Raw genomic sequence first — 26,531 nt, 5'->3', positions numbered from 1 at the left:
CATGGATAGCAATATTTTTCCACTGAAGAAACCGTGAAAATATAGTAAAAGAATATAAAGCCCTGCCTTGGAAAAATGCTAAAAGATATTATGTACTAGTTTCCATATTTGAATAGTATATGCCCATATATAGCAATCTAATGATGGAGGAAGCTTCAATTTCTTCACCATTTTTCCAAATGGAAGCTTAATATGTTTTCAGAGTTTCTCTACTGTTTTCCAATGGAGAAATGTTGCTATACACGCTGTGTTATCCACTTGAAGATATGCCAAATACGGACACAGCTCAAATCGCCATCACCGCATGCCCACCCGCCGATCATACTTAAGGGACGCGTCGTGGCGTCTCCCAACTCATGCCACTCTAGCTTGACCTACTACGGAGCCTCACACTGCGCTCATATTGATGATGAGGTCTGTCTGGAAGACGGGCCTTCGCCAATCCTGGCGCAAATTCGCAGCTGAACATCGTAACGTGAGACGAACGCTCTCTGCGTTGATCTGGCTGCCCTCCGCAATCATCTTCACGCAATATTTTTACACGGTCAAGTCCGTCAGAGGAAGAAGCATGCAGGTCAGGATGTTGCTCTGCTGTGGGCTACGATCGACCATAACGATGAAGTTAGCTAGCCGACGCTCAACCCGGACTGGTCGCAGTGGCGGGATATTGTTGTGTTTGATCGATTCGCAATACGTATCAAGCACCAATTTGACAGAGGAGATGTGGTTGCTTTGCTGTAAGCCTCATTGCTGTCATCGAAATGACTCATGCAATAACCAGGATGAAAAGCTCACCAAGTGACTCGAAACTGATTGTGAAGAGGATCGTTGCATTGGAGGGCGATACAGTACAGTTAACATTGCCTTAGAACGACATGTAGATTCATTGAACACCATGCTGCTAGATAAAGACACTGCCGCCATATCCCGATGCCGAGGTCCGCGTACCGAAGGGGCATGTATGGGTGGAAGGTGTGGAGAGCGTGTTTAGTGCTGTGCACGCTGTGGAAAATCTCATACGATGACTTTCAGGTGATGAGCCTTTCCATTCAGAAGATAGCAACACCTTCGGACCTGTAAGTGATGCTATATCGCTTGTTACAGTATATCTCTGAAAGGCTTCACAGGTTCCCCTCGCGTTGATCGACTCCAAGCTATCCTTCGTCGTTTGGCCTCTCGATCGCTACGGGCCCTTACGCAAGCCGTCTGCTCCAGATCCAAAGGCTCCAAGAACTCCTGCATGGCGTCTCGAGAAGTCTGCATCAGACCACGAGCAGTGGAGATGTTCTCGCGTCACCATTCATAGAACGGAGGATCGACGTTCTCAACCACCACAGCATGCAAGGCCTCCGTCCAAAGTCAGCAACGAATCTGATTGACACAGTACCTCAAATAGCACATGCTGTCCATGTCTCAGCGCCTATGGGTACAATCATATTCATGGCGTACTATGGTCAAGATCTCCTGTAGGGACAAATAGGAAGAAAGTAGCGATAGGCGTTCTGAGACCTGTACTAAAAACTGCATTGTCTGAGCATGACGGATGCAAGAAAAAATAAAATCGAAAAAGTTGTGGATGACTATAGTGCATGAGCCTGCCCCGCGTCATAGTCATAAGCTCCAGTGTGGTAATAGCCAGCCTGCGCCTGGTATTGCGGGGCTGCATCGTGCGCATACCCGTTCGATACTCGGGACATCGGCTGGCTATATTGAGACGCGTATGCTTGCGACGTAGGCTGACCATAGTGCGCATGGTCGTACGCCATTCCATCTGACACATGCGATGCTTGCTGACCATATTGCATTTGGTCGTAGCCCATTCCATCCGACACATGCGATAGGCGCTGGGTAGCAGCGTAGTCCGCATTTAGAGCCACTGCGCTCTGGCTCTGCTGATCCCCATAAAGACTGAACGGATTGCGCATGTTTGATCGTGTGGGTTCCGTTCTCGCGAATGGTGCAGCGCTCGACGTCAGATGTGCCGTGCTGCCGTATTCGTCCTCGTACATGCTGTGATCGTCGTTCAACGCGCCCACTGATGCAGTGTACTGCGGCTGTTGGGAGTAAGGCTGGTTGTAGGCAGGCATGGGGGGATAATCGGCCGGGTTGTAGTCCGCGTTGGCCTGCGAGCGACCCTTCGCCTCATAGTAATAGTCATTTTGCGTGCTGTAAATACTGGGCGCCGGACCGCGAACTGATGCTTTATCGTCGTCATCGTCGAGCAATACGTTCGGCAAGGTCGGTTGAGGCAGAGGCTTAGCAACGAACTCTCCCTTCTTGTTCTTGAGATGAGAGAAGTCTCCAGCAGCTTCTTTCCTCGCAAGAGCCGCAGCCTTAGCCAAGCGCTGCTTGTTCCGCCGTTTGATGATTTCGGCAATACGCTACACAGCGCACCCATTCAGTGACCGCTCATGAAGAGCCATAGGTGTGGCCCACCTTATCGACCTTATAACAGCAATATTCCTGCGCAGACCAGCGTTGATTCAGAAATCAATAGGTTCACGCTTGGCTTTTGCTCCGCTCACCTTCAGGTTGCCCTGAATATAGGCCAACAAGGGAATATAGCAAATACCCGCGATGATGAGCATCAGCAAAGAGAGGGCGAAAATGAACACAGTGAACGCAGTGGAGATCGTCAGAGCCGTGGTGATGTAGTTATTCCCACTGAAGTACTTAGAGACGTCGTACCACTGTCCCTTGTTCTTCTTGGCCAAAAAGAGAGCATACAAGGTGAGGGCATTGATCGATTGACGTGGTCCTTCGGCAAAAATGATGCGCTTCCAGCCTTTTGTAAGGGAAGAACATAAGAGAAACCCGTGGTTGTCAAGTCGATATAACGTACCCTTGAAAGTGAAGAACACAAAGAAGGCAAAATCATCCATCCGCTTAGTGGAACTGCTGATGTGGTTGAAGAAGCAGAAGTGGTCGTATGATCCTATGCCATCATGTCAGCAAGGATAAGCAGAGATGCCAACCCACCCACTCAAGGAATAGTAGTGATTAGCCATCACATTGGTAAAGGCGTATGAAATATCACGACTCGCGATAATCTTCTTTGCCTTATACGCTTCGTAGGCAAGCTATGCAGCGTGAGCAATAGAAGCCGAGTCTTGCATAGATAAGGCAACGTACCAGTACGAAGGATGCAACAATACAGCCAAAGAATAACCACTTTCCAATTTTGAACGGAATATATACACATCCATTGGTTTCGTCTGGCGGACAACTATTATAGATCTCATTGGACCATGTATCAGAGGTTAACATGGTTACTGCTGTGAAGATATCGGAGATGTAGACCAGGAATGAAATGAGCACTGTGATGTAGAGCCACATGTACCTGTACATTGATTGTTTCAGTACGCATCACGAACGCATCCGTCACGAAAACAAACAGGATGAACGAGAGATGGTGCGCAGCAAGAATGTCATAGAAGTTGCTCGTCATAAAGGGCAGCCACCACTATCTCTGTTCGTGCGCAAGACGACCATACTCACTTCATTCGCATTCCGCATGAGTGATCAGTGAAATCTCGTGTATCGACGAAATCGAACTGGAGAGCAGATGCTGAGATGGGTTGTTTACTTTCAGCAACTTAGGAGCACACCTTATGGTCCGGGACGGTCTCTCGCTTCCAAGTAGATCCTCCACACATGCTTATACGGTGAGCGTGCCCAGTGCAGGCTGTGTAGGCGAAGGGTAGGTATCGGCAACGAGAGACTGGGTAAGAGAGACAGCGTCCGGACCAGCCAGTCGCCGAGATAAACAAGGAGCGGCTGGATTCGAAGGAATGAGATGTCGCGGAGACTGAGCGGAAGACGAGGATGGGAAGGCGTCGCGCGGGCAACTCGTCGAGGGTAACGCGAGTTGCTACAACGGTTAGCCGCCCAAAGCATGCATGTGGTCGACCCTCCTGCCTAATCCGGCCGCAAAAGCCTCATTCATCACTAGCCACCATGACCACCGTACAGAAAATCAAGGTGAGCCCATAGGGGACAATGCACTAGCAGGTTCTCATTGTCCTTATGTAATTTCAAGGAAGTCGAAGATGAGATGGTGAGTGCTTGTGCCCGATCTCTGAACAATGCACTCAAGCATAATCCTTCTAGGCCAGGAGTACGTCTTGACGCACCATTTAACCCGAGGTCTGTCTTTCTGACAGCTGGACCACAGCGCAAAAGAATAAGGCTACGAGCTACCATCTGGGACAGCTCAAGGCCAAGCTCGCAAAGCTCCGGCGGGAGCTGCTCGGGCCACAGGGTGGCGGAGGTGGGGGCGGCGGCATCGGCTTCGATGTTGCAAGGACTGGGATAGCCTCTGTGGGATTCGTTGGCTTCCCATCGGTGGGAAAGGTATATATTGCATATATTCTACACCACGCTTGACACACTAACTGCTTTGAAGTCGACGTTGATGTCCAAACTAACTGGCACACACTCCGAAGTTTCGGAGATCGACTTTACCACTCTTACCACCGTGCCTGGTACGCTCAAGGTACACGGTGCCCCAATACAGATTCTGGACCTTCGTGAGTAGGAACCTGTGCCTAAATTCTACATCGATCACGATGCATGTATATAGCTGGAATCATCGAAGGTGCAAACGACGGTCGAGGAAGAGGTCGTCAAGGTGCGTACAGAGCTTGCGATTCATACACGCAGACATCTGACGTGTACCAGTCATTGCCGGTACGCATATTTTTCAGTCTGGACACTATTGCATCTGAAGACTGGACCCAGTCGCACGCACGTGTAATCTCATCTTCATCGTCCTGGACGTGCTCAAGCCACTTGGAGACAAGAAGCTCATCGAGTCCGAATTGGAAGCGTTTGGCATCAGGCTGAACAAGAAGCCACCAGCAATCACGGTGAAAAAGAAAGACAAGGGTGGAATTGCCATCACAAACACAGTACCACTCACGAACATCGATCCTGAAGAGATCAAGGCAATTCTGAGCGAATACAAGTTGAGCAATGCTGATATCGCGATACGTCAACAAAATGCTACTGCGGACGACTTGGTAGACGTAATCGAGGGGAACAGGTTGGTGCGGTCATTCTAACATTGTCGCGAATGCTGATGGATCTCGTAGAGTATATATTCCTGCTATTTATGTATGTGTGTGTCTCTACTGCGGCTTCGTTGCCACTGAAATATCAACGTGCCTCGTCATCAGGTTCTCAACAAGGTTAGCATACTACCGCTCTTGATGCTACGAGACCGGGCTGCTGAGCGTTCATCCCAGATCGACGCAATCTCCATCGAAGAACTTGATCTACTATACAAGATTCCTAACAGTGTACCTATTTCTTCTCGGGAATGGCTCAACATCGACGAGCTGCTCGATATCATGTGGGAGAGGTTAGATCTCGTCCGCGCCTACACCAAGCCTCGTGGCGCCCCACCCGACTATAGCTCCCCTGTCGTGCTGAGACGTGGAAAGTCCTCGGTAGAAGACTTCTGCAATGCTATACACAAGGAAATCGCGAAACAGATGAAATAGTGTGTGAAATAGCATACGTTCCTTTGGATCGGAGACTTATCTTCCTCGCAGCGCCATCGTGTGGGGATCTAGTGCAAAACATACGAGAGGGCAGAAGGTTGGCGTTGAACACGTTCTGGAGGATGAAGATGGTATAGCCTTCAATGCTATCTCAATTGTGATCTCGCCAGCTGACTCTATTGTGAACAGTGGTACATATTGCGAAGAAGTAAATACAATGTCTAATACGTACTTATATATAGCTCTAGGCGTTCGAATAGTCATATTATCTCTGCTGTCAGAGCATGATGTGCAAGTTTCATGGAAGTGCGTGGATAAAAGCACACGAGGAGCGGAGGATACATTGCGTATGACATCGAATAATGATACTGACAGGACGTGTAGAGCTGTGTACGATCCGAAGAGTGGGGGTAATCTCAACCTATAGTGGGGTTGATGCCAGTTATTACAAGAGTTTAGGCCATCGTCACTCAAAAATCCTCATCCAACGAACTGTAGGAGGCTGTGAGTAGGCGATTGATATGAGAAGTCAACGGGACATACAAGTATTTGTTACCATGTCCATTATCTGTGCTTGATTGTGAACGTTCGGCAGGGTTGAGACCCGCCTTGGCGTAGTCGGACACCCGTTTCTCGAAGAAATTGGTCTTGCCCTGGAGCGAGATCATATCCATGAAATCGAACGGATTCGTCACACGATAACGCTTCTCATTTCCAAGGCAGACAAGAAGCCGATCCGCAACGAACTCGATATATTGGCACATAAGCTTGGAGTTCATCCCGATTAGTGCGCATGGTAGCGCATCTGATCGACTTGCGTCAATGCGACTTATGATTGTAGTTGAGCAGCGTAAGGCACGTCACCTGTAAGGAACTCCTTCTCGATGGCTACCGCCTCCATGACAATCTTCAGAATGACGTCCGGATGTAACCGTCGCTTGAGATGGCGGTACAGGAGACATGCAAAGTCAGTGTGCATGCCCTCGTCACGGATGATCAATTCGTTTGAAAATGTGAGCCCAGGCATGAGACCGCGCTTCTTGAGCCAAAAGATGGACGCAAACGAGCCAGAGAAGAAGACGCCCTCCACCGCCGCGAACGCGACCAGTCGCTCCGCAAATGAGGATTGCTTGTCAGATATCCACCGTAACGCCCAGTCAGCCTTCTTTTTGATACATGGGATTGTCTCTATTGCGTCAAACAGATGTTCTCTCTGCTTCTCGTCCTTGATATATGTGTCAATGAGTAGAGAGTACGTCTCGGAGTGGATGTTCTCCATCATTATCTGGAAACCGTAAAAGCAGCGCGCTTCGGCTACTTGTACCTCATTTGAGAATCGTTCTACGAGGTTTTCGTTTACGATACCATCCGAGCCAGCAAAGAATGCCAGTACATGCGATATGAAGTGCCGTTCGTCATCGTTGAGACGAGTATTCCAATCCACGATATCGTGCGAGAGGTCTATTTCTTCCGCTGTCCAGAAGGAAGCTTCCGCCGCCTTGTACATACGCCAGATCTGCCGAATTTCAGCATGAGTGCTGCTCACCGATCTTCGCTGCCTCGGATAGGCGCACCTCATGATACTGGATAGGAAAAAGCACAAAGCGTCTTTTTGTCTCCGCGAGCAGAGGTTCTTGGTCTATGAAACATGACTACATGTGAAACACATCATTCATGGAAGTAGACTCACGTTCCGGCAGGTCCACTTCCCCCACGAAGCGTGTATGAAGATCTACATTCTTTGAGGCACTAGGCTGTGACATGTAGTGTACAGAGCTCTCTGAAGATGGCTTGAATAATCCTTCTTGCAATTCTCCGTTAGGCATCTTGGTGATAGTGTTCAATGTTGTCAGAGAGGAGCTCAGCATAACCGGATTCGAGCCGCAACGCGCAGCAGTCGTACGACAAAAAAAAACGCACTTGAAGTCTTGGACAGGAGACAGCGCTGCGCTGTCCTGCTCAGTCATTCAGCCAAAAATTGAATCGAGGGTCGCGCCTGAGCACGTGACACGCGTTGGAACACTTGCCTAATTCGGGCTCGAACGGCCGCGCATGACTGGCTCGGGGGGCTTCTAGCCCTGGGTACGATCACGTGCATGAAAAAAAGTAAATTAAACGCGTCGCGACGCGTTGTTTGTTGAATGCGCAAAACAACGCGCCAACAGCCAAACACTATAAAAGCGCCTCAAGCGCGGTTCTTCACTGCGTCCTCGAGCATACCTCCTCTTATATCCACATTCTTCTCCCTCTACTGTAGCTACGATGTCCGTTGCTGGCTTGAGCACTCCCCCGCGCGTCGCGTCGCCCACTTCAACACCAAGCAAGAAGGTATGCGATGCAGGCTTCAACATCATAAAGCCTGGGCAGTTAACCTTTCTTTGTTAGGTTGCCGCGGCTGTTCATGCTATGTCACTTGACACGCCTACCAAGGCTGGCAAGAAGGCGCCGGTAGAGGTCATTGACGATGCTCGTCGTTCACACTCTCCTCACTGTGACTCAGAAGACGAGGGCGTCGAGCTTTCTGATTTGCGCAAGCGATGGATTGGCCAGGTTGATCTCCCAGAACGTGAGTGGCTCGCGATGCGTCCTGATACGACAATTGAGGTTCACATGACCGTGTAGACATGGAACCTCTGTTGATGGAAACTAAGCGCCGCTTCGTCCTCTTCCCTATTCAATACCATGAGGTATGCTAGCATTGCACATCTATCAGTTTTTCTCGTTGTTTATCATTGCCTGTAGATCTGGCAAATGTACAAGAAGGCCGAGGCGTCATTCTGGACGGTGGAGGAGATTGACCTCTCGAAGGACCAGCACGACTGGAACAATCGCATGACCGATAACGAACGCCACTTCATCTCGCACGTTCTTGCGTTCTTTGCTGCCTCAGATGGTATTGTCAACGAGAATCTTGTCGAGCGGTTTTCGAACGAGGTGCAGGCCGCTGAAGCACGCTGCTTCTATGGCTTCCAGATCATGATGGAGAACATCCACTCCGAGACATACTCCCTGCTCATCGACTCATACATCAAGGACCCTCAGCAGCGCGAGCATCTCTTCGACGCCGTCGAGACCATCCCTTGCATCAAGAAGAAGGCGGATTGGGCGTTGCGCTGGATCTCTGACAAGCGGTCGTCGTTTGCGGAGCGCCTGGTCGCTTTCGCAGCAGTGGAGGGTATCTTCTTCTCTGGCTCATTTGCGTCCATCTTCTGGCTCAAAAAGCGCGGTCTCATGCCTGGGCTCACGTTTTCGAACGAGCTCATCAGCCGTGACGAGGGCATGCACACCGACTTCGCCTGCCTCCTCTTCAGCCACCTCAAGAGGCGCCCGCACCCTGACATTATCAAGAAGATTATCATAGAGGCCGTTAATATTGAGCAAGAGTTTCTGACTGGTGCGTGTCGTCGCTGCCGTGGTGTTGGCGATCTAACAGTCATTCGCTGTAGATGCAATTCCTTGCGCGCTCATTGGCATGAACGCGAAGCTCATGTGCCAGTACATCGAGTTCGTCGCCGACCGCCTGCTCGTCGCTCTCGGTGATCCCAAGGTGTACGGCGCGACAAACCCCTTCGACTTCATGGACATGATCTCGCTTCAGGGCAAGACTAACTTCTTCGAGAAGCGGGTGTCCGACTACGCGAAGGCGAATGTGAACACGTCGGCGAAGAGCTCGACGTCCGAGAATTCCGGAAAGACTTTGTGAGCATAACTCCTGTTAGCAAGCATCGCAACATTTCTCTGACCACTTCCAATAGCTCGCTCGATGAGGATTTCTGATCGGTTCATCTTTATCGTCCACCGTCCCTTATGCACGTATCTGCTACCCTATCATGCCTGCTTAGGACTGTATCACCTTCACCGTGTCATCTCTTAGATCTGTTATCATTATGCACACCCTCACAATGTAATTATATTTGTAATACATACTATTTGTGTTCAATATCGTACAAGGATTGGCATACTGTTCGGGGATACTTTCTTTGAGTAGGATGAGTACGATGACAAATATAGTTTGTCCTTTTATAAAGTCATGGAGCTTTGCCGTTGGCATTGTAGCGGCAGCCTCGGTCACACAATTAATGAGGACTGGCGTGCCTACCGTTCTTTCTTTGACTCGACTGGTAGTGGCGCTGGTGGCGATGGCGAGACAAGGGTGGCTTGTCGCTCCTCGCGAACGGACATTATGATATAAGCCACCAGCACAACATTTGCAGTGACAATGGCGGTTACCGCAGCAAGTGTTGTATTGCCTGAAGTCAAACTATTTCAGCGACGTCACTTCGACGGTACGAGCATACGCACCGTCCCAGAGGTAGTCCTTGGAGAGGAAGTATGAGGCGATGGGAGCAACTGCTAAAGCAGCGCTGAATATGAGCAGTTTCGCAAGGACGCCGCTGTTGGGACACCTTGAGCTGATTGAGCTGAAAGGTCAGCCGCTCGTACACACCTTTGGCTGGCAGTCTGGTCAGCGATCTGAGTGGAAGCCGCTTGTTCGCTCATGACAGGAGATAGGTAGTGGCGGGTGGTCTGAATGCGGGGTGCGTCAGACGCGTCGGTGGCACATGCGAGATCCCCTTGCACGCACGCTGTATCCGCGCTCCTTGCTCTGCTACTACTTGGTCTCTCCCATCCAGACGGTCCGTCAGCCCTGCTTCCTGCTTGGCCTGATCTACAGCACACTCTCGGGTTCTTTGAACGAGCATCGATATGCAACGTGTTCGGGGCACGACACCTTCGCCGATCTCTCGCTCATTCCTTGAGCATGAGCCAAACCATCCGGAACCCATTCCTGAACAGGAGGAGAGCAAGGCTGATGTGAAGGAGACACGGTGGCTTCCTCGGCTTCACCTCGACTCCTCTGAGTGGGATATCCTAATTGCATCGACGTGTCTGAAGCTCCTACTCTTCCCCGCTTAGTATGTATTGTTCTCTGGTCTCACGCAAAATGAACTGCGTACTGAGTGCAAGTATGACTGAAGTCGCTCAACAGACTTTGAGGTCCATAGAAACTGGCTGGCCATCACACACACCCTCCCCATCTCCAAGTGGTACTACGACGTATGTATGTCCGCTTCTTAAACGAAAGCCATATTATATTGAAATGGCGTCCAGACCACCTCTGAATGGAGTATGCGGTGCAATTTTTTATCTGTGCTGTACAGCTCTGATTGCCACCTCATCAGCTCTCGACTACCCACCGTTTTTCGCCTACTTCGAGAAGATCCTCTCTATACCCGCATACCTCGTCGATCCACGAATCGTCGACCTCAACAATCTCAACTATGATGCGTGGTCCGTCGTGGCGTATCAGCGCACGACCGTTATCCTGACGGAACTGGTGATGGGCGCTGCTCTTCTTAGGTTGCCATCGCTTGTGACCCTCATCTAGGTACATTGCTGACGCTGGCATAGATTTATCCGAGGCGCAGTGGATCCTTCCACTCAAAGAATTATTTCTGCGTCATTGTTCCTTCATCCGGGGTTCCTTATTGTCGACCATATACACTTTCAGTACAACGGTTTCATGTTTGGAATACTGCTGTGGTCGATCCTCATGGCTCGCAACGTGAGTGATCACAGACTCGGTGCCGTTTTCGTGATTTTCTCAATTCCTAGTATCACCAGGACAACAAACTGGCAAGCGGACTTCTCTTTGCCATCCTCCTGAACTTCAAGCATATCTACATGTACTTGGCGGTGGGTATTCGGGATTACGTGCATCTTCTAGTCAATATCATAGCTCATCCCTCCTCCGATAGCCGGCATATTTCATTTACCTTCTCCGCTCGTTTTGTCTCTCCCCCTCAGGCGAGCTTCTTCCCGTGCGCTTCATTTCTCTCGCAAATGCAGTCATCCTCGTCTTCTTGGTATCAATTGGACCATTTCTCCTGATGGGTCAACTACCCCAGTTGCTCAGCCGGCTCTTTCCCTTCACGCGAGGATTAAATCATGCATACTGGGCACCAAACGTCTGGGCACTTGTGACAGCCACTGACAGAGTTTTGTTGAGATGTACGTCTTGTGTTAGGCATACGATTCGTGGCATGCTGATGATGCTTCTGTAGTCGTTAAGCATAGTCAGCTTCAGTCCGTTCTCGTCAATGCATCGGGTGTTGCATCAACCTCCCGCGGCCTTGTCGGAGACACCGTTTTCGCTGTCCTACCGAATGTCAAGCCAATACACACTTTCATTATTACCATCGCCTTCCAAGCTGTGAGTGTGTGTTTGACGATGCAGTGCTCCGTGATCCTCATGCCGTGATATAGATATATCTCGTCAAACTCTGGCGAACACCCACGTACAAATCCTTCTTGGTCGCGCTTACGCTCTGTGGATATACGTCTTTCATGTTCGGCTGGCATGTGCATGAGAAGGCCATATTGCTGGTGCTCGTGCCCCTCAGGTGTGTCACGACCTTCGGAAATGGCATTGCAGTGCTGAACGTTCTCGACACGACATATCAGCTTGCTGGCAGCTGAGAACCATGCCTACTTCCGAACGTTCATGCTCGCTTCTGTTGCGGGTATCTTCTCCCTGTTTCCGCTGTTGTTCACACCAGCAGGTGAGTCGTTCCATGTTATTCATGACATAGATCACCTAGTTTCGTACTGCAGAGACACTCGTCAAAGTGGTATACTCTGTTCTATGGGCTATTATGGTCTTTGTGCCTCTTCACCGCCGGGTGTATGAGTAAGTACCTTCTTTCCGCATCAATCTCCCACTTTCTCACGTTTCTCAATCACCCCGCTAGGTTTCCTCTCTCTCTGACCTTTGTTATCATTGATAGTCTCGAAAAGGCCTATCTTGCTGGTTTTCCGCTTCTGCAGCTCTTCGTTACACTCTTCCCAGTTTTCGCGCGCAGGCCATCCAAGGAGTCCCCGTCACAGGATTCAAGTACGACGGCAGAGGGTGTAGCAGCGCTCGAGTTCTTACCGCTGATGCTGACTAGTGTGTATTGTGCCGTTGGACTCGTGTGGGCTTTCATACGGTTATCTGCCATTTACCTGAGACAGCAGTTCTGAGGATGTATGATACCAGAGCTTGTATTTCATCACAGCATAACTATCCATTATCCAACAATAGCAGACAGTCAGATGACAAATGGCATTCAAAGGCCACTGGGCCGGCGACGAAACAGAGTGAGATGTGTAAGAAATTGTACGTCGCAAACTATGGCAAGCGATGGTGAGGGAAAACACTGCCCGCCTCAAACAAGGACATCATCAGTATCCCACAACGATCAGGCCTCTAGTCAAGGTGTGCCGTCACAGGCATCTCGAGGAGGCATAAAGACAACATTGTGGGGAACGAATGTCGAGTGGGAAAAGAACACAGCCTCTTATGTATGCGGCGCCTAGTTTGCCACGTGCGGCCGATCGCGTTGAGTGATGCGTGAGTCGCAGCCACCGTCCACACCCAGAGTACGTCTGATCAGCAGCCGCTCTTTCTCATCTACGCTAATCACGCCAGTCATTCCTTCTCAGATGCCAGCGACACTACGCACTTCCGAATTCCGCGAAGTCCTGAAAGAGAAGCAGGCTGCGTTGCCCGAAGCGAAGCGACGCACGACCCCGCCACGACGCGTTGCAGCAGATGGGCAACGCGAAGGACATGATCTCTTCGGAAAAGAATACTTGACCGACGCATATGCTGTCGTATGTGGCGTAGAGCTAGAGCTCCTATTACGTTGTCTGATATCATGAAATAGCTCAACCACATCACTACGTTGACCCGGATGCTTTCCTCGATCCGGAAAGCGTACTTGAATGTAGGCTCGCGCCATTCCCCGCTGTCGCGGCAAAGCTCCCGGAATATAGATCTAGGAGCGTCGGACCAATCATGGGCCAACGTTCGCCATCTCAATAATGAGGAGAGAGACCAAATAGACCTGCAAGCCAGAGTCATTCTCTTCCGCTGCTCAGAGCGCGTGAAAGAATTGGAGGCTGTGGAAAAACGTGAGGGTTGCTCACACATATATTGTGATGCTTTCCGCAACTTCCCGCCTCCTGTCATACAGGGCGCACAGAGCTGGCAGCAAGCCGCCGAAATCCTCTCATTAGGCTACTGCCCGCACGACTACGGCAGGACGAATCGACGGCGGCATCAGACTTCATCGCGGCCCACCATGCGAGCATCACATGGTATCTCAGCCGGAGACTGACGGATGCCAGTCAGATGCTGAAGGAGATGCAAGAGGAGCGGATGAAGCGGCAGTTGGAAAGGACGCGTACGCTTGGGTCGGGCGCTGCTCGCGAAGCAATGTACATGGACCTCTCCGAGTCCTTGCCGTCGCCAGCTGGATCTTCCTCGAGTGGAAGCTGGCTCGGAGGCGCGTCGAATTTCGCATCGAGCTTCGCCGCGACAATCGGCTCCCAGTCGAACGATACTGCGAGCTCTACTTCCACACTGAAACCCGCCCCGATACCCGATGAGGAGCTGGAAGAGACGGACGATGAGGAAATAGAGTTGACCGCGTCTCAGATTATGCAATTCGAGACGGAGAATGCCAACATTCTCCAATCGGTGCAAGATACCCTAGCCTCCGTACAGCAGGCGGAATCACGGCTCATGGAAATTAATGCCCTCCAAATGGAGCTTGTCACCCATCTGACAAGGCAGACGGAACAAACTGAGCAGCTATACGAAGATGCTATAACAACGGCAGCGACTGTGGAGAAGGGGAATGTACAGCTGAAGGAGGCGAAGCGCAGAGCGCGAGATAGCAGGAAATGGATTCTTCTCTTTCTCATTGGTGCTAGTCTATCGTTATTGTTCTTGCACTATTACTGAAAATCGAGCTTTCATGTGATGTGTCATGCATATATACACACTTCCGTAGATTTACATATTCGCACATTGATACTGGCATGCAATCTATCTTGCTATCGTTATGCCGTTCGTCAATCTACTGATGCCGCATGCTCATGAGCGTGCAGAAAGCACGTCAAGCGGATGGAAGAGATGGTTCTTGATAGCTTCCGAGTAGTGGTGCTCCCTCTTCGGCTCCCTCTTCGGCCTCCTCTTCGGCCTCCACGACCATCTCATCCACCTCGGGCGGCACGCCCTGCAGCCGACGAATCTCTGCCTGCATTGCCCGATAGATGACCCTACGGCAAGATGTCACGAAAGCGCACGACAATGGTACTGATCCACATTACGTACCAACCGGCTATGATAGTGACAAGTATTCCACCGATGGAGATGCTCGCATTCAGTATCTTTGTGGCTAACGAGACACACACAATGTCAATTTAAGAATGCACATTCGATGAAACACGTACAAGTATCCATATGGCTTCGTTGCTCGCCATCGGATAGAGGGGCAAGACGGGATCCGACGAAGACGAGAAGCGCTATCTTGGGGAAAACCACAAATGTAGCGAGGACAAACTGCCACAGGGACACTGCCTCGACAGACTAGCCAGCGAGCTCATTGAGAACTACTGAACAACAAGTTCGGATCGTGCGGGAGCACTTACGGCAAACAGTGTGTTTGAATATACCCATGGAGGAAACGGCGATGCCCGAACAAGCACAATTAAAGGAAGGCCCTTCGAAGCCTATACAGAGCTCGCCAACGACCTGCGGAGGATTGTGAATTGTAACATACCACGACTGTCTCCAGTGCTTGCCACTTCTCGTTCGAGGATGACCACCGCCGAAGTCGCTCGCTGAATAGCATGCGCAGTATGACGAAAGCTGCTGCGGAGCCTAGCACCGAGGCACCTGCAGCAATGAGGAAACCTTTCATGCCATATGCATATCCACACAAAGTGACGAGCGTGGTGTGCCCAATACAGGGTGGGAAGGATACGAACACTGGTACAAATAGCGGCGAATGTTACTGCATGATACTAACAGAACAATCGGCACACTGCAACATACCTATCACGCCTCCCAGTAGCAGCCAGCCATACGGACGATGGCTGATGTCCTGCGCGAGGTCATACAGAATCTGGCCTATGCGGCTCGCGCCCACGAATATGACGACACAAGCCAGAGTCGTGTAGAGACATGCGGTAGCAAGTAAGAAGAGCTAGCTAGGCAGAGCGACATATCAACACTACAGTAAGGCAATTCGAATGATGTGGGGAGACTAGCCTTGCCATGGGTATGAAGCTTCTGGTACCGCCTGTAGACGGCGACAAAATAGTGCTTGGACGTAGCGTATAGGCCGCTCATTCTGTCTTCGTGCTGGTACTCACTCTCTGTCACGTAGAGCAAGGTGCAATACTGCAAGCGAATAAGGGTTCGGATACAACGTGTGTGTATATAGACCGCAGGTGGGATCAGAGTCGGTCACAGGCGCTTATCACCTCTGGGGCAACTCCGAATGGTGCAGGAGTTCGTGTGAACCAGGCCATTTAGCGGCCAGCAGTATTCGGAGTGCCTCAGGCCTTCACAAGCGGCCTCCGGAAGAAGGAGAGATGGAGAAGTTCTCAGCGTTTCGGGTGCGTTACATTCTGTGCACGTACACGCGGCGAATCTCACACGCAATCACGAAAGGATCCCGGCACTGGCATCCAAGTACGTCCCATTCAGTTTTGCTGGGCCTTCCGACTTCAATACGTTGTCAGCCTTTTCTTCGACCGGTCCCACCGACAGACTCTGAGCTGCTTGCGAACATCGCGCTACCTTTCGGATATGTCGCAGGAGCAATTCGGACGGCTGTGGTCATCGCACTTGGCATTCTGTACGTCATACTGGTCGCAGGCGTCTGCACCTTGCTTGTGAGCCTCTGATTCTATTCGCCATGCCAGCGCGCTGATTTGACCATCACAGAAACCAGTTCCATCTTTTCATCGCATCGTATCGCATGCGTTCACCGCTGCCATTGCGCGCCTCGTCTTGCTCGCACTTGGTTTGCTATGGATCCCAGTGAAGATAGTGACACGGAAACGAGGGTGAACGACTACACATACAACATATGTTCGCAAACTAATCGATCCGTCAGCAGTAGGGGAGCAAAGGTTACTGAGAAATGGAGCCCGGCAGCAGGTGATATCATCATCAGTAACTGGGTTTCTACTATCGAGCTCCTATGGTTGGCCTTCCGGTGTGTCCTTACATTCACCTTCTTGTGAATATATACTAACAATTGAAACAGAGTCAACCCGATTTTTTTGCTCCCGATTTGTTCCTCCACCGAGTTCTCCAAATCAACTTCACAGCCTGCATCTCCGATCTCACGTACACCAGGACGTAGGACGGGAACAGGATCGGCGGCAATATCATCACCTTCTGCTCGTGCGCCGATTCAACGGGTGCCCTTTGTTGGGTTCCGCCGCGCCTCGCTTCTGTCAATACTACGTGCGACAGGGAACGTTCCTTCGACTGCGTCGGCAACTCCGGAGTTCCAGACTTTGGAACAAATCAGGAGTCAAGCGGACAGGCCCATTGTCGTCTTCCCTGAATGCACTACGAGCAACGGTAGAGGCTTGCTGAGGTTTGCAGAGCTTTTCCCCGACGCGCAGCTGCCCGTGACGGCATTCAAAGTCTTCGTCATGTGTGTGCGGTGAGTATCTTCTTGCAAACTGCAATGTGGACTTAAGGTGCCGACCATTCATCCTCTTCTACTGCTAGCTACGACCCTCCGACAATCTTCTGTCCCACACTGAGCCATCCAATCCCATCTGCCAAGATGAATCCTTTACCGCAACTATTCTCGCTTTCGACATCACTCGTACCGCACACTATGTCGATCCGCCTTCTTACACCTTCTGAATCTCCAAGTTCACGCTCATTTCTGGCCAGCGACTTCCTCACGGGAAACAAGGTAGAGGATGAGCTGACGGAGGTATGCGCATCCCTGATCGCACAAATAGGTAAGATGAAGAGAATAGGCTTGGGCTGGGAGGATAAAGCTGCGTTCTTGGAGTTCTACAATCACAAGAGGAGATGATATGCGGCGTGCATTATGAGACTACGTGGTTCGAACACTCTGCGATTCTACTGGAACATCTTGTTACATCTACAAGACAGGCTCGTTTAGTTGCAAATGATAAACCTTCGCCATGTATCTTGCAAAAAAAGTCTCCTCACTCTTAGCCATGAAACAGGTAAGCGAACGGGAAACCCTTCACAGCAGCAATAACTGGTGTGACAGGATTAACAAGGCAGCAAGATGGACAAAGGCAGGCTTACTTGAAGCTGATACGACCATCAGGGAATGTCGTACAGCAGGGAAGCCGTGGACTCGTTCGGCTCCGTCCATGGATGGCTTGAGCGCTCGTCATATTCGCCTTCCTCTAAGTTGAACTTGGGGATGGTATCTTGGGTTGTACGACCGCGTCGACCATACCCTATGTCTGAGTAGTCACTGCGGCTAGCCGCGCGGCCTGCAGGATCATCTGCTAGCCGATTAAGGCGGTCATCGCGAACATGTTTGCCGTAGCCAACGGCTTCTTCTTGAGAATAGCGACGCCGAGGCGAACGGGATCTTGCATTACGTGGTCGAGTCTCCAACCTCGACGGCCGGTCCTAAGGCGGATCGCGATCAGCGTGATCCTGAGAACAGCAAGATATAGACTCACGTAAGGAAACACCTTGACAACTCGGCCTAACAGCTTCCTGCCATTCAATTCGCGCACAGCATGCGCAGAATCCTCTCTGCTGTAGTAATGTATGAACCTGGCTGCTGCAGTCAGCATCTCACCCTGCATATTGTATGATTTGTCCTCACCCTGTCACCCGATTGTGAGTCCTGTGGATGTAACAGAAAGCCACGGAACCGCCCCCGATCCGACCAAAGTCCTTCAGTTCCTGCACTCTCGTATTAATAAGAGCATACCGAAGCAACGGGCGAAACATACCTGCCAGCATATATCGGGACTCAAGTTCGCGACTACTATTGCAACTTGCTCACTTATGTTCTGCCTTACGAAAGTCGACCTAGAAACGGGGGGTTTGCATGCTTTGACATAACCTAGCTGTTAGACTGACTGAGAGCGGGGTGCACTGTCGCTGCTGATGCTGCTCCTGTCCGTACTGATGCTTGCATCATTACGTTTGCGGGGCTCGAAATCATATGGCTTGACGTCTACAGAAGGACGAAGCGGATAGCATATGAGCGACACACCATGAAATATACAAAATGAGACAACAGACCGGCACCCAAGAATTGCCGTCCAAAGAACATCGAAAGAGCGTCCTGTGTCTCCATTAGATGTGTCCTCTCAGTGATTGTGGGCACTCAATACCATCGCATCCTACGCATATATGCGGTGTCAGGTGCATAGAGAATTGTATGATGCAAGTACAGACCTCTTTCGAGGCAAACTCCACCATTGTATACCCTGAGATTCTTCAGTCAGTGATAGGACTATGTCGCGACACAGCACACAGAGCTACCAGAGTGCATCACTACGCGAGTGATCTGTCCGTATATTGAGAGGCACTACGAATTTCAATCAATAAGATCTGTATAGTGCAGCAGTGGCCAGAAGGAGACGTGCTTACTCTCTCGACTTGCTGTTCGCTGACATCATCAGGAAGCCCTATAAGAGCGGCAATAAACAATTGCAGGCTGTTGCGGGACGCCAGAATAACTTACGTTCAAGATAGAGTCGGTTGGAAGACATTCTACTCCTGTATGGGCTGAACTTGAGAATGAAGGGTAGACGAGGAGGACAAGCGCTTTGACAGGCGTCCGCATAAGGCATCCCTCGTGATCACGCATTGTCAGCCACAAGCGCGGCGGTTCATATGCGCGTGATCGCGTCACGCAAATACCGCTCAAGCATAATGCCGTGTTATTTAATCTTTGATATGCGCTGAGACGCTAACACGCTTCATACAAGGCTCATCTAGATACACATGGAGCACAACAACCACCTGCGAACGCGGGAGTCAGTCAAGCTCCAGTAGAGTACCATGATGAGAGGGTCCTTCACGAACTGTTTTTATACATCTTAGTTCACATAACTGCATATTCATTTCATGCTCATAGTCTGGCCTTGGGCTGCGCTATCTCTTGGAATGCTCGTCGGAGATCGTCTTTCAAGTCCTATAGGGCGAACAATGAAGACCACGTTCATAAAATCGTATAACACGACTCGATTGCATACCTCCAGATCCTCTACGCCGACGCTGATTCTGACCAGACGAGGATCCGCACCGGGGTCAGCAGTGCTTCGCTGCTCAATCAAAGACTCTACACCTCCAAGACTTGTCGCAGGCTTCGGACATGTTTAGTGTGGGCAAACGGTTCACGGGTGAGACGAACGTACCACGAAGTACTTCAGAGTATGAGGTAGGAGTCTCGCGTACTCTGGGTCAGCCATCTATGAGCGTTCAGCGAAAATCTCTTGCGCAGTACATCACGTCTTCACTCACAAATATAGCGAAGGTAGGATTCCATCCGCCTTCCATCTGCACTTTAGGATCAAATCCTCTGGAATCCTTGCCCTGAAGACTTGAGTGCCAAACCGTCTCGATTATCCCTGCCGGAATCCCATCATACGCTTTTCCCTGGTCGAAGTAGCACGTCAACAAAGAACTACCCAGCAAGGTAAATGTGACGCACACCAGCGGCCTTGCTCAGCCATTGCGCCAGCTCTTCGGCGGTTTGTGATTGGCGCGGAACGCGCAGATGGAGCGTACGGAGGGAGCGAAGGAGCAACCAGGATTCGAGAGAACCCATCATAGACCCGAGGAACGTACGGTGCGTCCACAGCTGAGTATTTATAAGGAGTCAGCACATTGATAGGCGTGGCTCGTGAGATGCGATAGGCGAAGAAAATCAGACGGCGACTGACGCCAACACACGCCCACACAGAGAACCTGCCGCGTATTCATGCGTCCGAGACTATTAAATGATGGCGCGGTGGGATACAGCCGGCTATCGCGGATCACGATGATCGAAACGTACCGTATTCCATTCCTCTTCTGTTCGCACGATGAGGACGCCGCATAAGAGATCGGAATGTCCGCCGAAGTATTTTGTTCCTGCGGGGTCGATGAGCGGCGGCAGCCGATCAACATGCTTTGATACGTACCGCTGTGCATGACCATGTCAGCGCCCCATTTGAACGGATATTGCAAAGGAGGAGGAGCGAATGTCGAATCAACCAATAGACGACCCCCGGCGGCATGTACCTGAACATCGGATGAGATGAAGCGAGTAGACCGGTAACTCGTATTTCAGACCTTGTCGGCGTAGTATTTAATATCCCTGGCGTTAGCGGTCACTATCGAAGACACGTGGAGAACATGAGGATGAGTATTTGCCTAGCTTCGCCTGTGGGATTCAATGGCGTCTCCAGCCAGCACAAGTCGCCTGGCTGGAATTCATCATCTAAGCCGATAATGGGCAGGTCTCCTCCGCGACTGCGTTTGTAGATCTCGATAGTATTGTGGCATCCGTGATAACCACCAGTTATGGCAATACGCTTTGGATGGAAATATACCAAGGCCTCCACAAGAATTATGAGCCTAGATGTTCCACGGTGTGGCACGTGTAAACAACCTACCGCATAAGACGCCGCTAACCCAGACGCGTAGGTGATAGCGTATCCACCCTAGAAGCGGACTGTCAAGGATTTACCGATGAGCAGCTAATGGACTTTCTTACGTTGATTTTACTCAGGACCCGCTCAGCACGCGTGCTAACACTCTGCGTATAACGTGAATATATATGCCTGACCGGATTTCGGAAATCAAAGTCGTCAGTTTGGAGTGGGACGTTGTTGGGGGGTAGAGGTGCCCTGAAAGCTGACGTTTGTTCAACGGAGAGTTCATCTACAGGCGAAAGTTGACTTACTGGTGGTCACCGAGATGGAAGGTGCAACCTCTGCGCCGTGAGCCAGCTCATCGTCGCCGTGGATAAGTTCTGTTCCAGTCAGTTGTCGAGTCTGGTCAGCTTTGGGCGACATGTCGATGCTGAAGAATGAAGGAGTAATTCGGAGCTCTCGCAGAATCAAGAGTCACTCGGCCGTACAAGCGATCGCGAAACGCGGTCACGCAAACGCACGTGATCAAGCGACACACGACCGCGGCCAACGTTGTTCGGTTGGCTTTTCCCTCTTCACGCGTTCCTCAACTTGAACCGGCCCGCCGCTCTCCAGCGCACCCCTTCACTAGCTCATCACGTCCTCAGGCAGACCTGTCTTTTCAGCTCTCTTCGTCATCCTTTTCTTTTGGTTGCTCGGCGGCGACAAAGGCTCATAGCACGCAATGTCTCGCGTCAATCTGCCTCACGCTCTTCTGCTGATAATACTTTTCTTCGGATCTCTTGTACCGACAGCACTCGCTGCCGGCATCAGTATTTTTCAAAGCAGTCTTGAGAAGAGATATAGCACCGCGCATTCGCTGGGCGACAACTATCAGTTTGATCCTCGAGATGGCTGGCAGACCATCAACATTACGAACCTTCAATACAAGTATTCTCGCGCTCCTGCAGAAAATGGTAGCCGGTCTATCTCCGAAGACATCTCTCACATTCCCGCTGGACATGGCAAGAGATCCAGCAAGAAAACGTCTTCGAAGAAGGCAACAACGAAAACAGGCTCGAAGCCCGCTGTGAAGTCCTTGAACAATGGCACAAACACAGTTTCCGATGCTACCAATGGTATCCTTGGCTCCGTTAAGTCGGCGATCGACAGCATTAAGGCTATTGGCAGTGCTCAACCAGTTACCATTACTTGGTGTGTTACTTCGTTGTTCAAACAAGCACGTCGTCGAACGGCACTCTTGCAACAGGTATACTGGCAAAGACCTGCTCAACCCCAGCTGCTGGTCGAATACTCAATGGGCACCCACAGTGCGTTGTTGACAACATGTTGTGACACCCCTCTGACAGCCATGCATCCCGTAGGATGATTCCTTTGCATGTGCGCTGACCGAAGAAGGCTGGGTCGACCGACCAAAATGCTTCAAATTTCTGGAACGTGCGTATTGTACCACTATGAGGAGCTCTCATAGGTAACGACGCCGGCACAGTCTGCAACACTTCGAAGAAGTGTGTATTTGTCCGCGTTGTCGACACATGCGCCGGTTGTGCAGCGGGGTCGAAACACGTTGACCTTACCAAGGCCGCATTCTCCTCATTGGCGGACCTTAACGAGGGCGTATTGACAGTGCAGATGCGACAAGCCACGGAACCGAGCGAAGGATGGTGAGCATGCGAGCAAATATGACCGTTAAATTCCACCTTATCAACCGCGGATTAGGTTGGAGGAACTGTGGGGTCCAAAGACTAACTAATAACTAGAAGACGACAGCATTCGGGATTGGCTGAAACCACGAAAAGCATGCACGCAGCATCCAGGGCGACACCAAAGGACTCGAGACGAGCTGCAAGCTGTATCAATAGCTCCTTCCAGACTGTATCGATAGCCTTCCTTGATCTGTATCATTCCCATCATGTATAACAACCTATAGGAACACATCCAGCCGTGTATATCATTCACTTCAGGCCTTGATGGTTACTCTCTTCCTCTTTTTACCCTCTGTGATCCTTTCTTTGATCTTTTCTTCGTCTATGCCTTCCTCATAAAATTCAGCAAGCCGCTGGGCGTCGTTTTGTCGCTTAACAAACTTGAGAGCCGCCAAATTGTATGACACCGCATCCTTCTGCTTGCGGAGCGATTCCCGTAGATGCTTTCTCAATGGGATTAGGGCTGTGCGCATCACTCGATTAGCCACAATTTGATGGTAATGCGTCTTCAACAGGAAGAATATTATGCGAGAAGTAAGGACGATGTTCCAATCCTGGATCACAGCATAGTGTTAGATTTCATGGATACTGCCGCAGGAATATGCTTACTTTCTGTGCCCAAATATTCAGGTATCGCATCAAGCTGACCACGTTGCCAAACGGCAACACCAGAAGTGCATCGTATAATGCCGTTCCTGGAATCTGCTCCACGACTTTGAGAACGTATTCTTCCGGGTCGACATCATACGCAGCAAGCACTGGATTCCGCGGCGGAGGCGCGACTTGCTCAGACAAACCGCCTTTGGCCATTGTTTCCTCATATTCGCTGAACGCTGCGATTTCCGCATCGGCCAGCTCAATAGCCATCATGATCTTTTCGCCTGCCATCAGCGTCTCGGTGGTCTGTTTCGAGACTGACGTGACTTCGGCACCACCGACTGAGGCGTTAGGATCTGCATCATCTGCTCCGCTCCCAATTGGCGCATCGGTGCGGTTGAAGGTCTCCGCGATGCCAGATTCAAAGAGATTCTCCAGCTCGCGCTCACGCTCTTCCTCCAGGAACAGCTGGTGAACAAGTGTTTCAATATGACTGAACCAGAGAAAGGTCCTGCGAATAGCTTGCCTCTTCGTTCAACTTCTCCCAAACGCGAATGGACTTGTCATGAGAGCCCGTCACCACGAACTTCCCCTGGTTACTGACCGCGAGCGCCCACACCTCGCCGTGGTGTCCGTCCAGCTTCTGGATATTCTCGAACTGTAGACATACAAAATGCATGAGAGATCATATTTCCGGTGACACAGAGGACGTAAAGCCGGCCTTGTCGCCATCCCAATACTTCAACATCTTGTCCTTGCCGACGGTCCAGAAGTAATGTGACGGCTTGCTGTCGAAATCCCGCACATCATTTCTCTCGAACGCTACCTGCATAATGCTGTCATCATGTGCGAATATCGAGCGATGGCAGTCGCCGAAGTCGAGGCCCCAGATTTTCACATTTTTGTCCGCGGAACAAGTCACGATGAGCTTGGAATCACCCGAAATATCCATAGATAGAACCGGCAGCTATTCAAAGTCAGGCCGACATCTTGCACAGCGAATGTAACAGATCACCAACCTTGTGTCCGTAGAGTGATAGGAAGAACTTCAAGGTGTCCTGATAGAAGACCTTGACGGTTGAGTCGAGAAGTGCTACCGCCAAATACTTGCTATTCGGGCTATACCGCACGCAGAGCACATCATCAGTCATCTTAAGTGTCCTGACATGGACCAATGTCAATAGCTTTGGAAATCGTGGCTACATTTCGAGCAAGTGTCAGATGCGACGACGGATTCATGCGCAAAGTACTTGCATTCTCATTGTCCACGAGTTTTTGCTCGAATTCCCAGAATTTGATATCCTTGTCTGCACTTCCGCTGACAAGGGCCTGTCCATCTGCACGAACATGGATGGACCACACGGTTGATTCATGTGCCTTGACGCTCTCGACAAGCGAGGACGAGGCGAGATCATAGATCAGGATTTCGCCAGATTTTGTTCCGACGGCGACCTATATTTCAATGAACACAGTCCTATGAATACTGCGAGCGTATTCATTCATTGTACAATCGGGCTGACCTGGCGATCTCCTGGAAGGAATGTGCTACAGACAGCATTGCTGCACTCCATGGTACGGATACAAGTGGGGCAGTTATCATCACCCAGTTTCTTCATATTCCAGATCTTGAGCAAGCCTATCAATATGCATTAGTTATTTCTCACATGTCTATGGCCAAGCCAAATCTACCGTTTGAGCCTGAAGCAAGTAGCTCATCATTCGAGCTGAGACACAGCGTGCGTACATCCGTTCGATGCCCGGGTAAGTCGACTGAGTATATGCGCGTGGCTTCTGGGGACGCATCCTTTGACTTCGTGGGCTGAGGTATGCTATATACCTCCAGTGCGTTTGTGGATAATGCAAGCAAGACCTGTGTAGCACTCTTTGCTCCGTTTTCTTCGTCGGCGAAATCAAAGGACCTGACTTTTCCACTTGCTCGTACGACCATATAGGGAGTAAACAGATCCACCAACTGGATATCTTTGTTCTCCTTGGCTACTTCGATCGCGTCCTCGCCCTCTTGTTCTCCGGTTGCTGTGCCTTTTTGATCAATCGTCTTAGCCTGTTCTTTCTTCTCCTTCATGCGTTTGCGCCGCCGTGCCTGTTTCTTCCGCACTTCGTCTTCCGTGCGTATCCGGAAGATTTCTACGGAACGATCATGCGACTGCACAGCGAGATATGAGCTGGAGGGATGGAAAGCAATCTGCGCTACGCGATGATTGGAAGCGAGAGGTAGGGTGGCCATAGGATGAATCAACTTAGCGACCTGCGAATGCACATCCTTAAGTCAGAATACAACTATAACTGTGCATGATTGCCGCACCTCTCCCGCCTCCGTCTCTCGCAACCCTTCCGCAAGTGCCTCATGATCAATCTTCCAAGCCTTCAGTTCGCCTTCCCCGCTTCCGGTGAACACAAGTTCATGCTTGCTATCCACGTCGATTGTCCAGATCTCTGAGCGGTGCGCAACGAGCGTCTGAATACAGTGTTGCGTTGATAAATCCCACAACTTCAGGAATGTGTCTTTGGAAGACGTTAGGAGATAACTTGGAGCTGAACCGGTCGATGTCGACGGCACAGAGGAAGAATTGGGAACGATGAAGCGTATGGCAGTTATTTGGTCACGATGACCACGCAATCTGGAAAGGGTGAGATAATGAAGTAAAAATCAACGTTACTGAGGCTGACCTGAATAGCCCGGCTTCTCCTACTACATCCCACAGAATGAGATCGGTGTCCTGGGAACCTGAAGCAAGTCTTGCACCAGCCTCGTCAAATGCGAGCGCAGTGACTGCCTTCTTATGTCCGTTGAACGTAGCAACGACAGAGCCAGAAGATGCACTCCACAGGCGAATAGAGCCGTCCGCGTAACCTACGGCAAATGTATCCTTTTGCGGAGAGCGGAGGATGCACGTAACCTCTGCTCGAAGGCCGGTCTCGTGCCACATTGCCAGCTTTTTAAAGCATCAGTGAGTGTACCTTGTAGAAACATATTCGGCGCACCTGTTCACCCTTCTTCACGTCCCATACTAGCACATCCTCCAGAGCAGGGACATAGGCCAATTTCCCATCGTAGTGCGAGTTGGACGAGGAACTGCATACCAGACCGAACGCCTACAACAAGTTCAGAATATATCAAGCAGAATCATCTTCCCTCATACCTGTGTCGGACCGTGCTTCAGATAGGTCTGAACCATGGTGTGGATGCGCTCAAGGCGAATTCGCGGACCAATGGCAGGAATGATGGCAGTAATTTTCGAGTTTCCCACGAGTG

General features: G+C 50.6%; 14 protein-coding genes across 14 annotated transcripts; 7 read left to right on the top strand and 7 right to left on the bottom strand.

Annotated features, from left to right (window-relative positions):
• Window positions 1-409: 409 nt before the first annotated feature.
• LAESUDRAFT_766706 (LexA/Signal peptidase) lies at window positions 410-1,422 on the top strand (the record flags this gene model as incomplete). The annotated part of the gene is made up of 6 exons (XM_040913764.1): window positions 410-574; window positions 631-737; window positions 791-848; window positions 906-972; window positions 1,033-1,076; window positions 1,128-1,422. The coding sequence occupies 6 exons, from the start codon at window positions 410-412 to the stop codon at window positions 1,377-1,379; spliced, it is 693 nt and encodes a 230-aa protein (XP_040770321.1). The 3' UTR covers window positions 1,380-1,422.
• LAESUDRAFT_16963 (uncharacterized protein) lies at window positions 1,422-3,872 on the bottom strand. The gene is made up of 8 exons (XM_040901433.1): window positions 3,609-3,872; window positions 3,499-3,554; window positions 3,133-3,340; window positions 2,984-3,080; window positions 2,843-2,935; window positions 2,526-2,785; window positions 2,437-2,463; window positions 1,422-2,381 (listed from the first exon to the last, which is right to left on the bottom strand). Exons 1-8 carry the CDS (start codon window positions 3,654-3,656, stop codon window positions 1,581-1,583), a joined length of 1,590 nt encoding a protein of 529 aa, XP_040770320.1. The 5' UTR covers window positions 3,657-3,872; the 3' UTR covers window positions 1,422-1,580.
• An 85-nt stretch (window positions 3,873-3,957) lies between these two features.
• LAESUDRAFT_746280 (developmentally regulated GTP binding protein 1) lies at window positions 3,958-5,716 on the top strand (the record flags this gene model as incomplete). The annotated part of the gene is made up of 13 exons (XM_040911412.1): window positions 3,958-3,981; window positions 4,040-4,057; window positions 4,111-4,117; window positions 4,175-4,353; window positions 4,406-4,529; window positions 4,583-4,630; window positions 4,681-4,689; window positions 4,741-5,044; window positions 5,094-5,115; window positions 5,178-5,189; window positions 5,247-5,503; window positions 5,556-5,635; window positions 5,694-5,716. The coding sequence occupies 13 exons, from the start codon at window positions 3,958-3,960 to the stop codon at window positions 5,714-5,716; spliced, it is 1,107 nt and encodes a 368-aa protein (XP_040770319.1).
• A 258-nt stretch (window positions 5,717-5,974) lies between these two features.
• On the bottom strand, window positions 5,975-7,330 carry LAESUDRAFT_753845 (uncharacterized protein; the record flags this gene model as incomplete). Its single annotated transcript, XM_040911810.1, has 5 exons — window positions 5,975-5,996; window positions 6,048-6,309; window positions 6,369-7,020; window positions 7,079-7,143; window positions 7,195-7,330. 5 exons carry the CDS (start codon window positions 7,328-7,330, stop codon window positions 5,975-5,977), a joined length of 1,137 nt encoding a protein of 378 aa, XP_040770318.1.
• Window positions 7,331-7,724: 394 nt separating this feature from the next.
• On the top strand, window positions 7,725-9,572 carry LAESUDRAFT_740104 (beta subunit of ribonucleotide reductase). Its single transcript, XM_040911061.1, has 6 exons — window positions 7,725-7,832; window positions 7,890-8,070; window positions 8,127-8,191; window positions 8,247-8,898; window positions 8,951-9,203; window positions 9,260-9,572. The coding sequence occupies exons 1-6, from the start codon at window positions 7,767-7,769 to the stop codon at window positions 9,279-9,281; spliced, it is 1,239 nt and encodes a 412-aa protein (XP_040770317.1). The 5' UTR covers window positions 7,725-7,766; the 3' UTR covers window positions 9,282-9,572.
• LAESUDRAFT_16935 (uncharacterized protein) lies at window positions 9,544-10,051 on the bottom strand. Its single transcript, XM_040901430.1, has 3 exons — window positions 9,952-10,051; window positions 9,807-9,898; window positions 9,544-9,754 (listed from the first exon to the last, which is right to left on the bottom strand). The coding sequence occupies exons 1-3, from the start codon at window positions 10,002-10,004 to the stop codon at window positions 9,600-9,602; spliced, it is 300 nt and encodes a 99-aa protein (XP_040770316.1). The 5' UTR covers window positions 10,005-10,051; the 3' UTR covers window positions 9,544-9,599.
• A 160-nt stretch (window positions 10,052-10,211) lies between these two features.
• LAESUDRAFT_638908 (glycosyltransferase family 57 protein) lies at window positions 10,212-12,527 on the top strand (the record flags this gene model as incomplete). Its single annotated transcript, XM_040903502.1, has 12 exons — window positions 10,212-10,420; window positions 10,484-10,562; window positions 10,617-10,632; window positions 10,688-10,865; window positions 10,917-11,070; window positions 11,130-11,201; window positions 11,264-11,516; window positions 11,570-11,718; window positions 11,772-11,908; window positions 11,970-12,067; window positions 12,120-12,195; window positions 12,257-12,527. The coding sequence occupies 12 exons, from the start codon at window positions 10,212-10,214 to the stop codon at window positions 12,525-12,527; spliced, it is 1,692 nt and encodes a 563-aa protein (XP_040770315.1).
• A 462-nt stretch (window positions 12,528-12,989) lies between these two features.
• On the top strand, window positions 12,990-14,295 carry LAESUDRAFT_639667 (uncharacterized protein; the record flags this gene model as incomplete). Its single annotated transcript, XM_040903553.1, has 3 exons — window positions 12,990-13,160; window positions 13,214-13,466; window positions 13,523-14,295. 3 exons carry the CDS (start codon window positions 12,990-12,992, stop codon window positions 14,293-14,295), a joined length of 1,197 nt encoding a protein of 398 aa, XP_040770314.1.
• A 158-nt stretch (window positions 14,296-14,453) lies between these two features.
• On the bottom strand, window positions 14,454-15,956 carry LAESUDRAFT_16803 (Golgi apparatus membrane protein TVP38). Its single transcript, XM_040901426.1, has 6 exons — window positions 15,607-15,956; window positions 15,391-15,541; window positions 15,116-15,324; window positions 14,985-15,065; window positions 14,787-14,922; window positions 14,454-14,731 (listed from the first exon to the last, which is right to left on the bottom strand). Exons 1-6 carry the CDS (start codon window positions 15,685-15,687, stop codon window positions 14,613-14,615), a joined length of 777 nt encoding a protein of 258 aa, XP_040770313.1. The 5' UTR covers window positions 15,688-15,956; the 3' UTR covers window positions 14,454-14,612.
• LAESUDRAFT_733399 (uncharacterized protein) lies at window positions 15,933-17,407 on the top strand (the record flags this gene model as incomplete). Its single annotated transcript, XM_040910423.1, has 7 exons — window positions 15,933-15,956; window positions 16,012-16,032; window positions 16,083-16,235; window positions 16,288-16,409; window positions 16,463-16,561; window positions 16,613-17,020; window positions 17,089-17,407. 7 exons carry the CDS (start codon window positions 15,933-15,935, stop codon window positions 17,405-17,407), a joined length of 1,146 nt encoding a protein of 381 aa, XP_040770312.1.
• A 260-nt stretch (window positions 17,408-17,667) lies between these two features.
• LAESUDRAFT_808336 (uncharacterized protein) lies at window positions 17,668-19,085 on the bottom strand (the record flags this gene model as incomplete). Its single annotated transcript, XM_040914056.1, has 11 exons — window positions 17,668-17,985; window positions 18,039-18,135; window positions 18,188-18,267; window positions 18,318-18,396; window positions 18,448-18,544; window positions 18,613-18,655; window positions 18,705-18,713; window positions 18,769-18,800; window positions 18,856-18,901; window positions 18,964-19,001; window positions 19,058-19,085. 11 exons carry the CDS (start codon window positions 19,083-19,085, stop codon window positions 17,668-17,670), a joined length of 867 nt encoding a protein of 288 aa, XP_040770311.1.
• Window positions 19,086-19,226: 141 nt separating this feature from the next.
• LAESUDRAFT_740099 (cystathionine gamma-synthase) lies at window positions 19,227-21,417 on the bottom strand. The gene is made up of 13 exons (XM_040911060.1): window positions 21,266-21,417; window positions 21,077-21,216; window positions 20,976-21,023; window positions 20,734-20,918; window positions 20,653-20,677; window positions 20,502-20,601; window positions 20,375-20,451; window positions 20,030-20,179; window positions 19,840-19,974; window positions 19,734-19,787; window positions 19,572-19,682; window positions 19,402-19,510; window positions 19,227-19,338 (listed from the first exon to the last, which is right to left on the bottom strand). Exons 1-12 carry the CDS (start codon window positions 21,375-21,377, stop codon window positions 19,448-19,450), a joined length of 1,200 nt encoding a protein of 399 aa, XP_040770310.1. The 5' UTR covers window positions 21,378-21,417; the 3' UTR covers window positions 19,227-19,338; window positions 19,402-19,447.
• A 261-nt stretch (window positions 21,418-21,678) lies between these two features.
• LAESUDRAFT_753837 (uncharacterized protein) lies at window positions 21,679-22,707 on the top strand (the record flags this gene model as incomplete). Its single annotated transcript, XM_040911809.1, has 5 exons — window positions 21,679-22,148; window positions 22,204-22,264; window positions 22,319-22,391; window positions 22,444-22,618; window positions 22,674-22,707. The coding sequence occupies 5 exons, from the start codon at window positions 21,679-21,681 to the stop codon at window positions 22,705-22,707; spliced, it is 813 nt and encodes a 270-aa protein (XP_040770309.1).
• A 110-nt stretch (window positions 22,708-22,817) lies between these two features.
• On the bottom strand, window positions 22,818-26,484 carry LAESUDRAFT_719108 (WD40 repeat-like protein). Its single transcript, XM_040907567.1, has 12 exons — window positions 26,419-26,484; window positions 26,261-26,371; window positions 25,946-26,211; window positions 25,581-25,896; window positions 24,947-25,523; window positions 24,778-24,893; window positions 24,512-24,709; window positions 24,277-24,456; window positions 23,979-24,224; window positions 23,784-23,915; window positions 23,270-23,725; window positions 22,818-23,214 (listed from the first exon to the last, which is right to left on the bottom strand). Exons 1-12 carry the CDS (start codon window positions 26,452-26,454, stop codon window positions 22,915-22,917), a joined length of 2,934 nt encoding a protein of 977 aa, XP_040770308.1. The 5' UTR covers window positions 26,455-26,484; the 3' UTR covers window positions 22,818-22,914.
• Between the last annotated feature and the right edge of the window lie 47 nt (window positions 26,485-26,531).

Source organism: Laetiporus sulphureus (genome assembly GCF_001632365.1).
Source record: "Laetiporus sulphureus 93-53 unplaced genomic scaffold LAESUscaffold_1, whole genome shotgun sequence".
Lineage (NCBI taxonomy): Eukaryota > Fungi > Basidiomycota > Agaricomycetes > Polyporales > Laetiporaceae > Laetiporus > Laetiporus sulphureus.
Note: the sequence above shows the minus strand (reverse complement) of the source record. Positions and strands in the feature narration are given on the sequence as shown.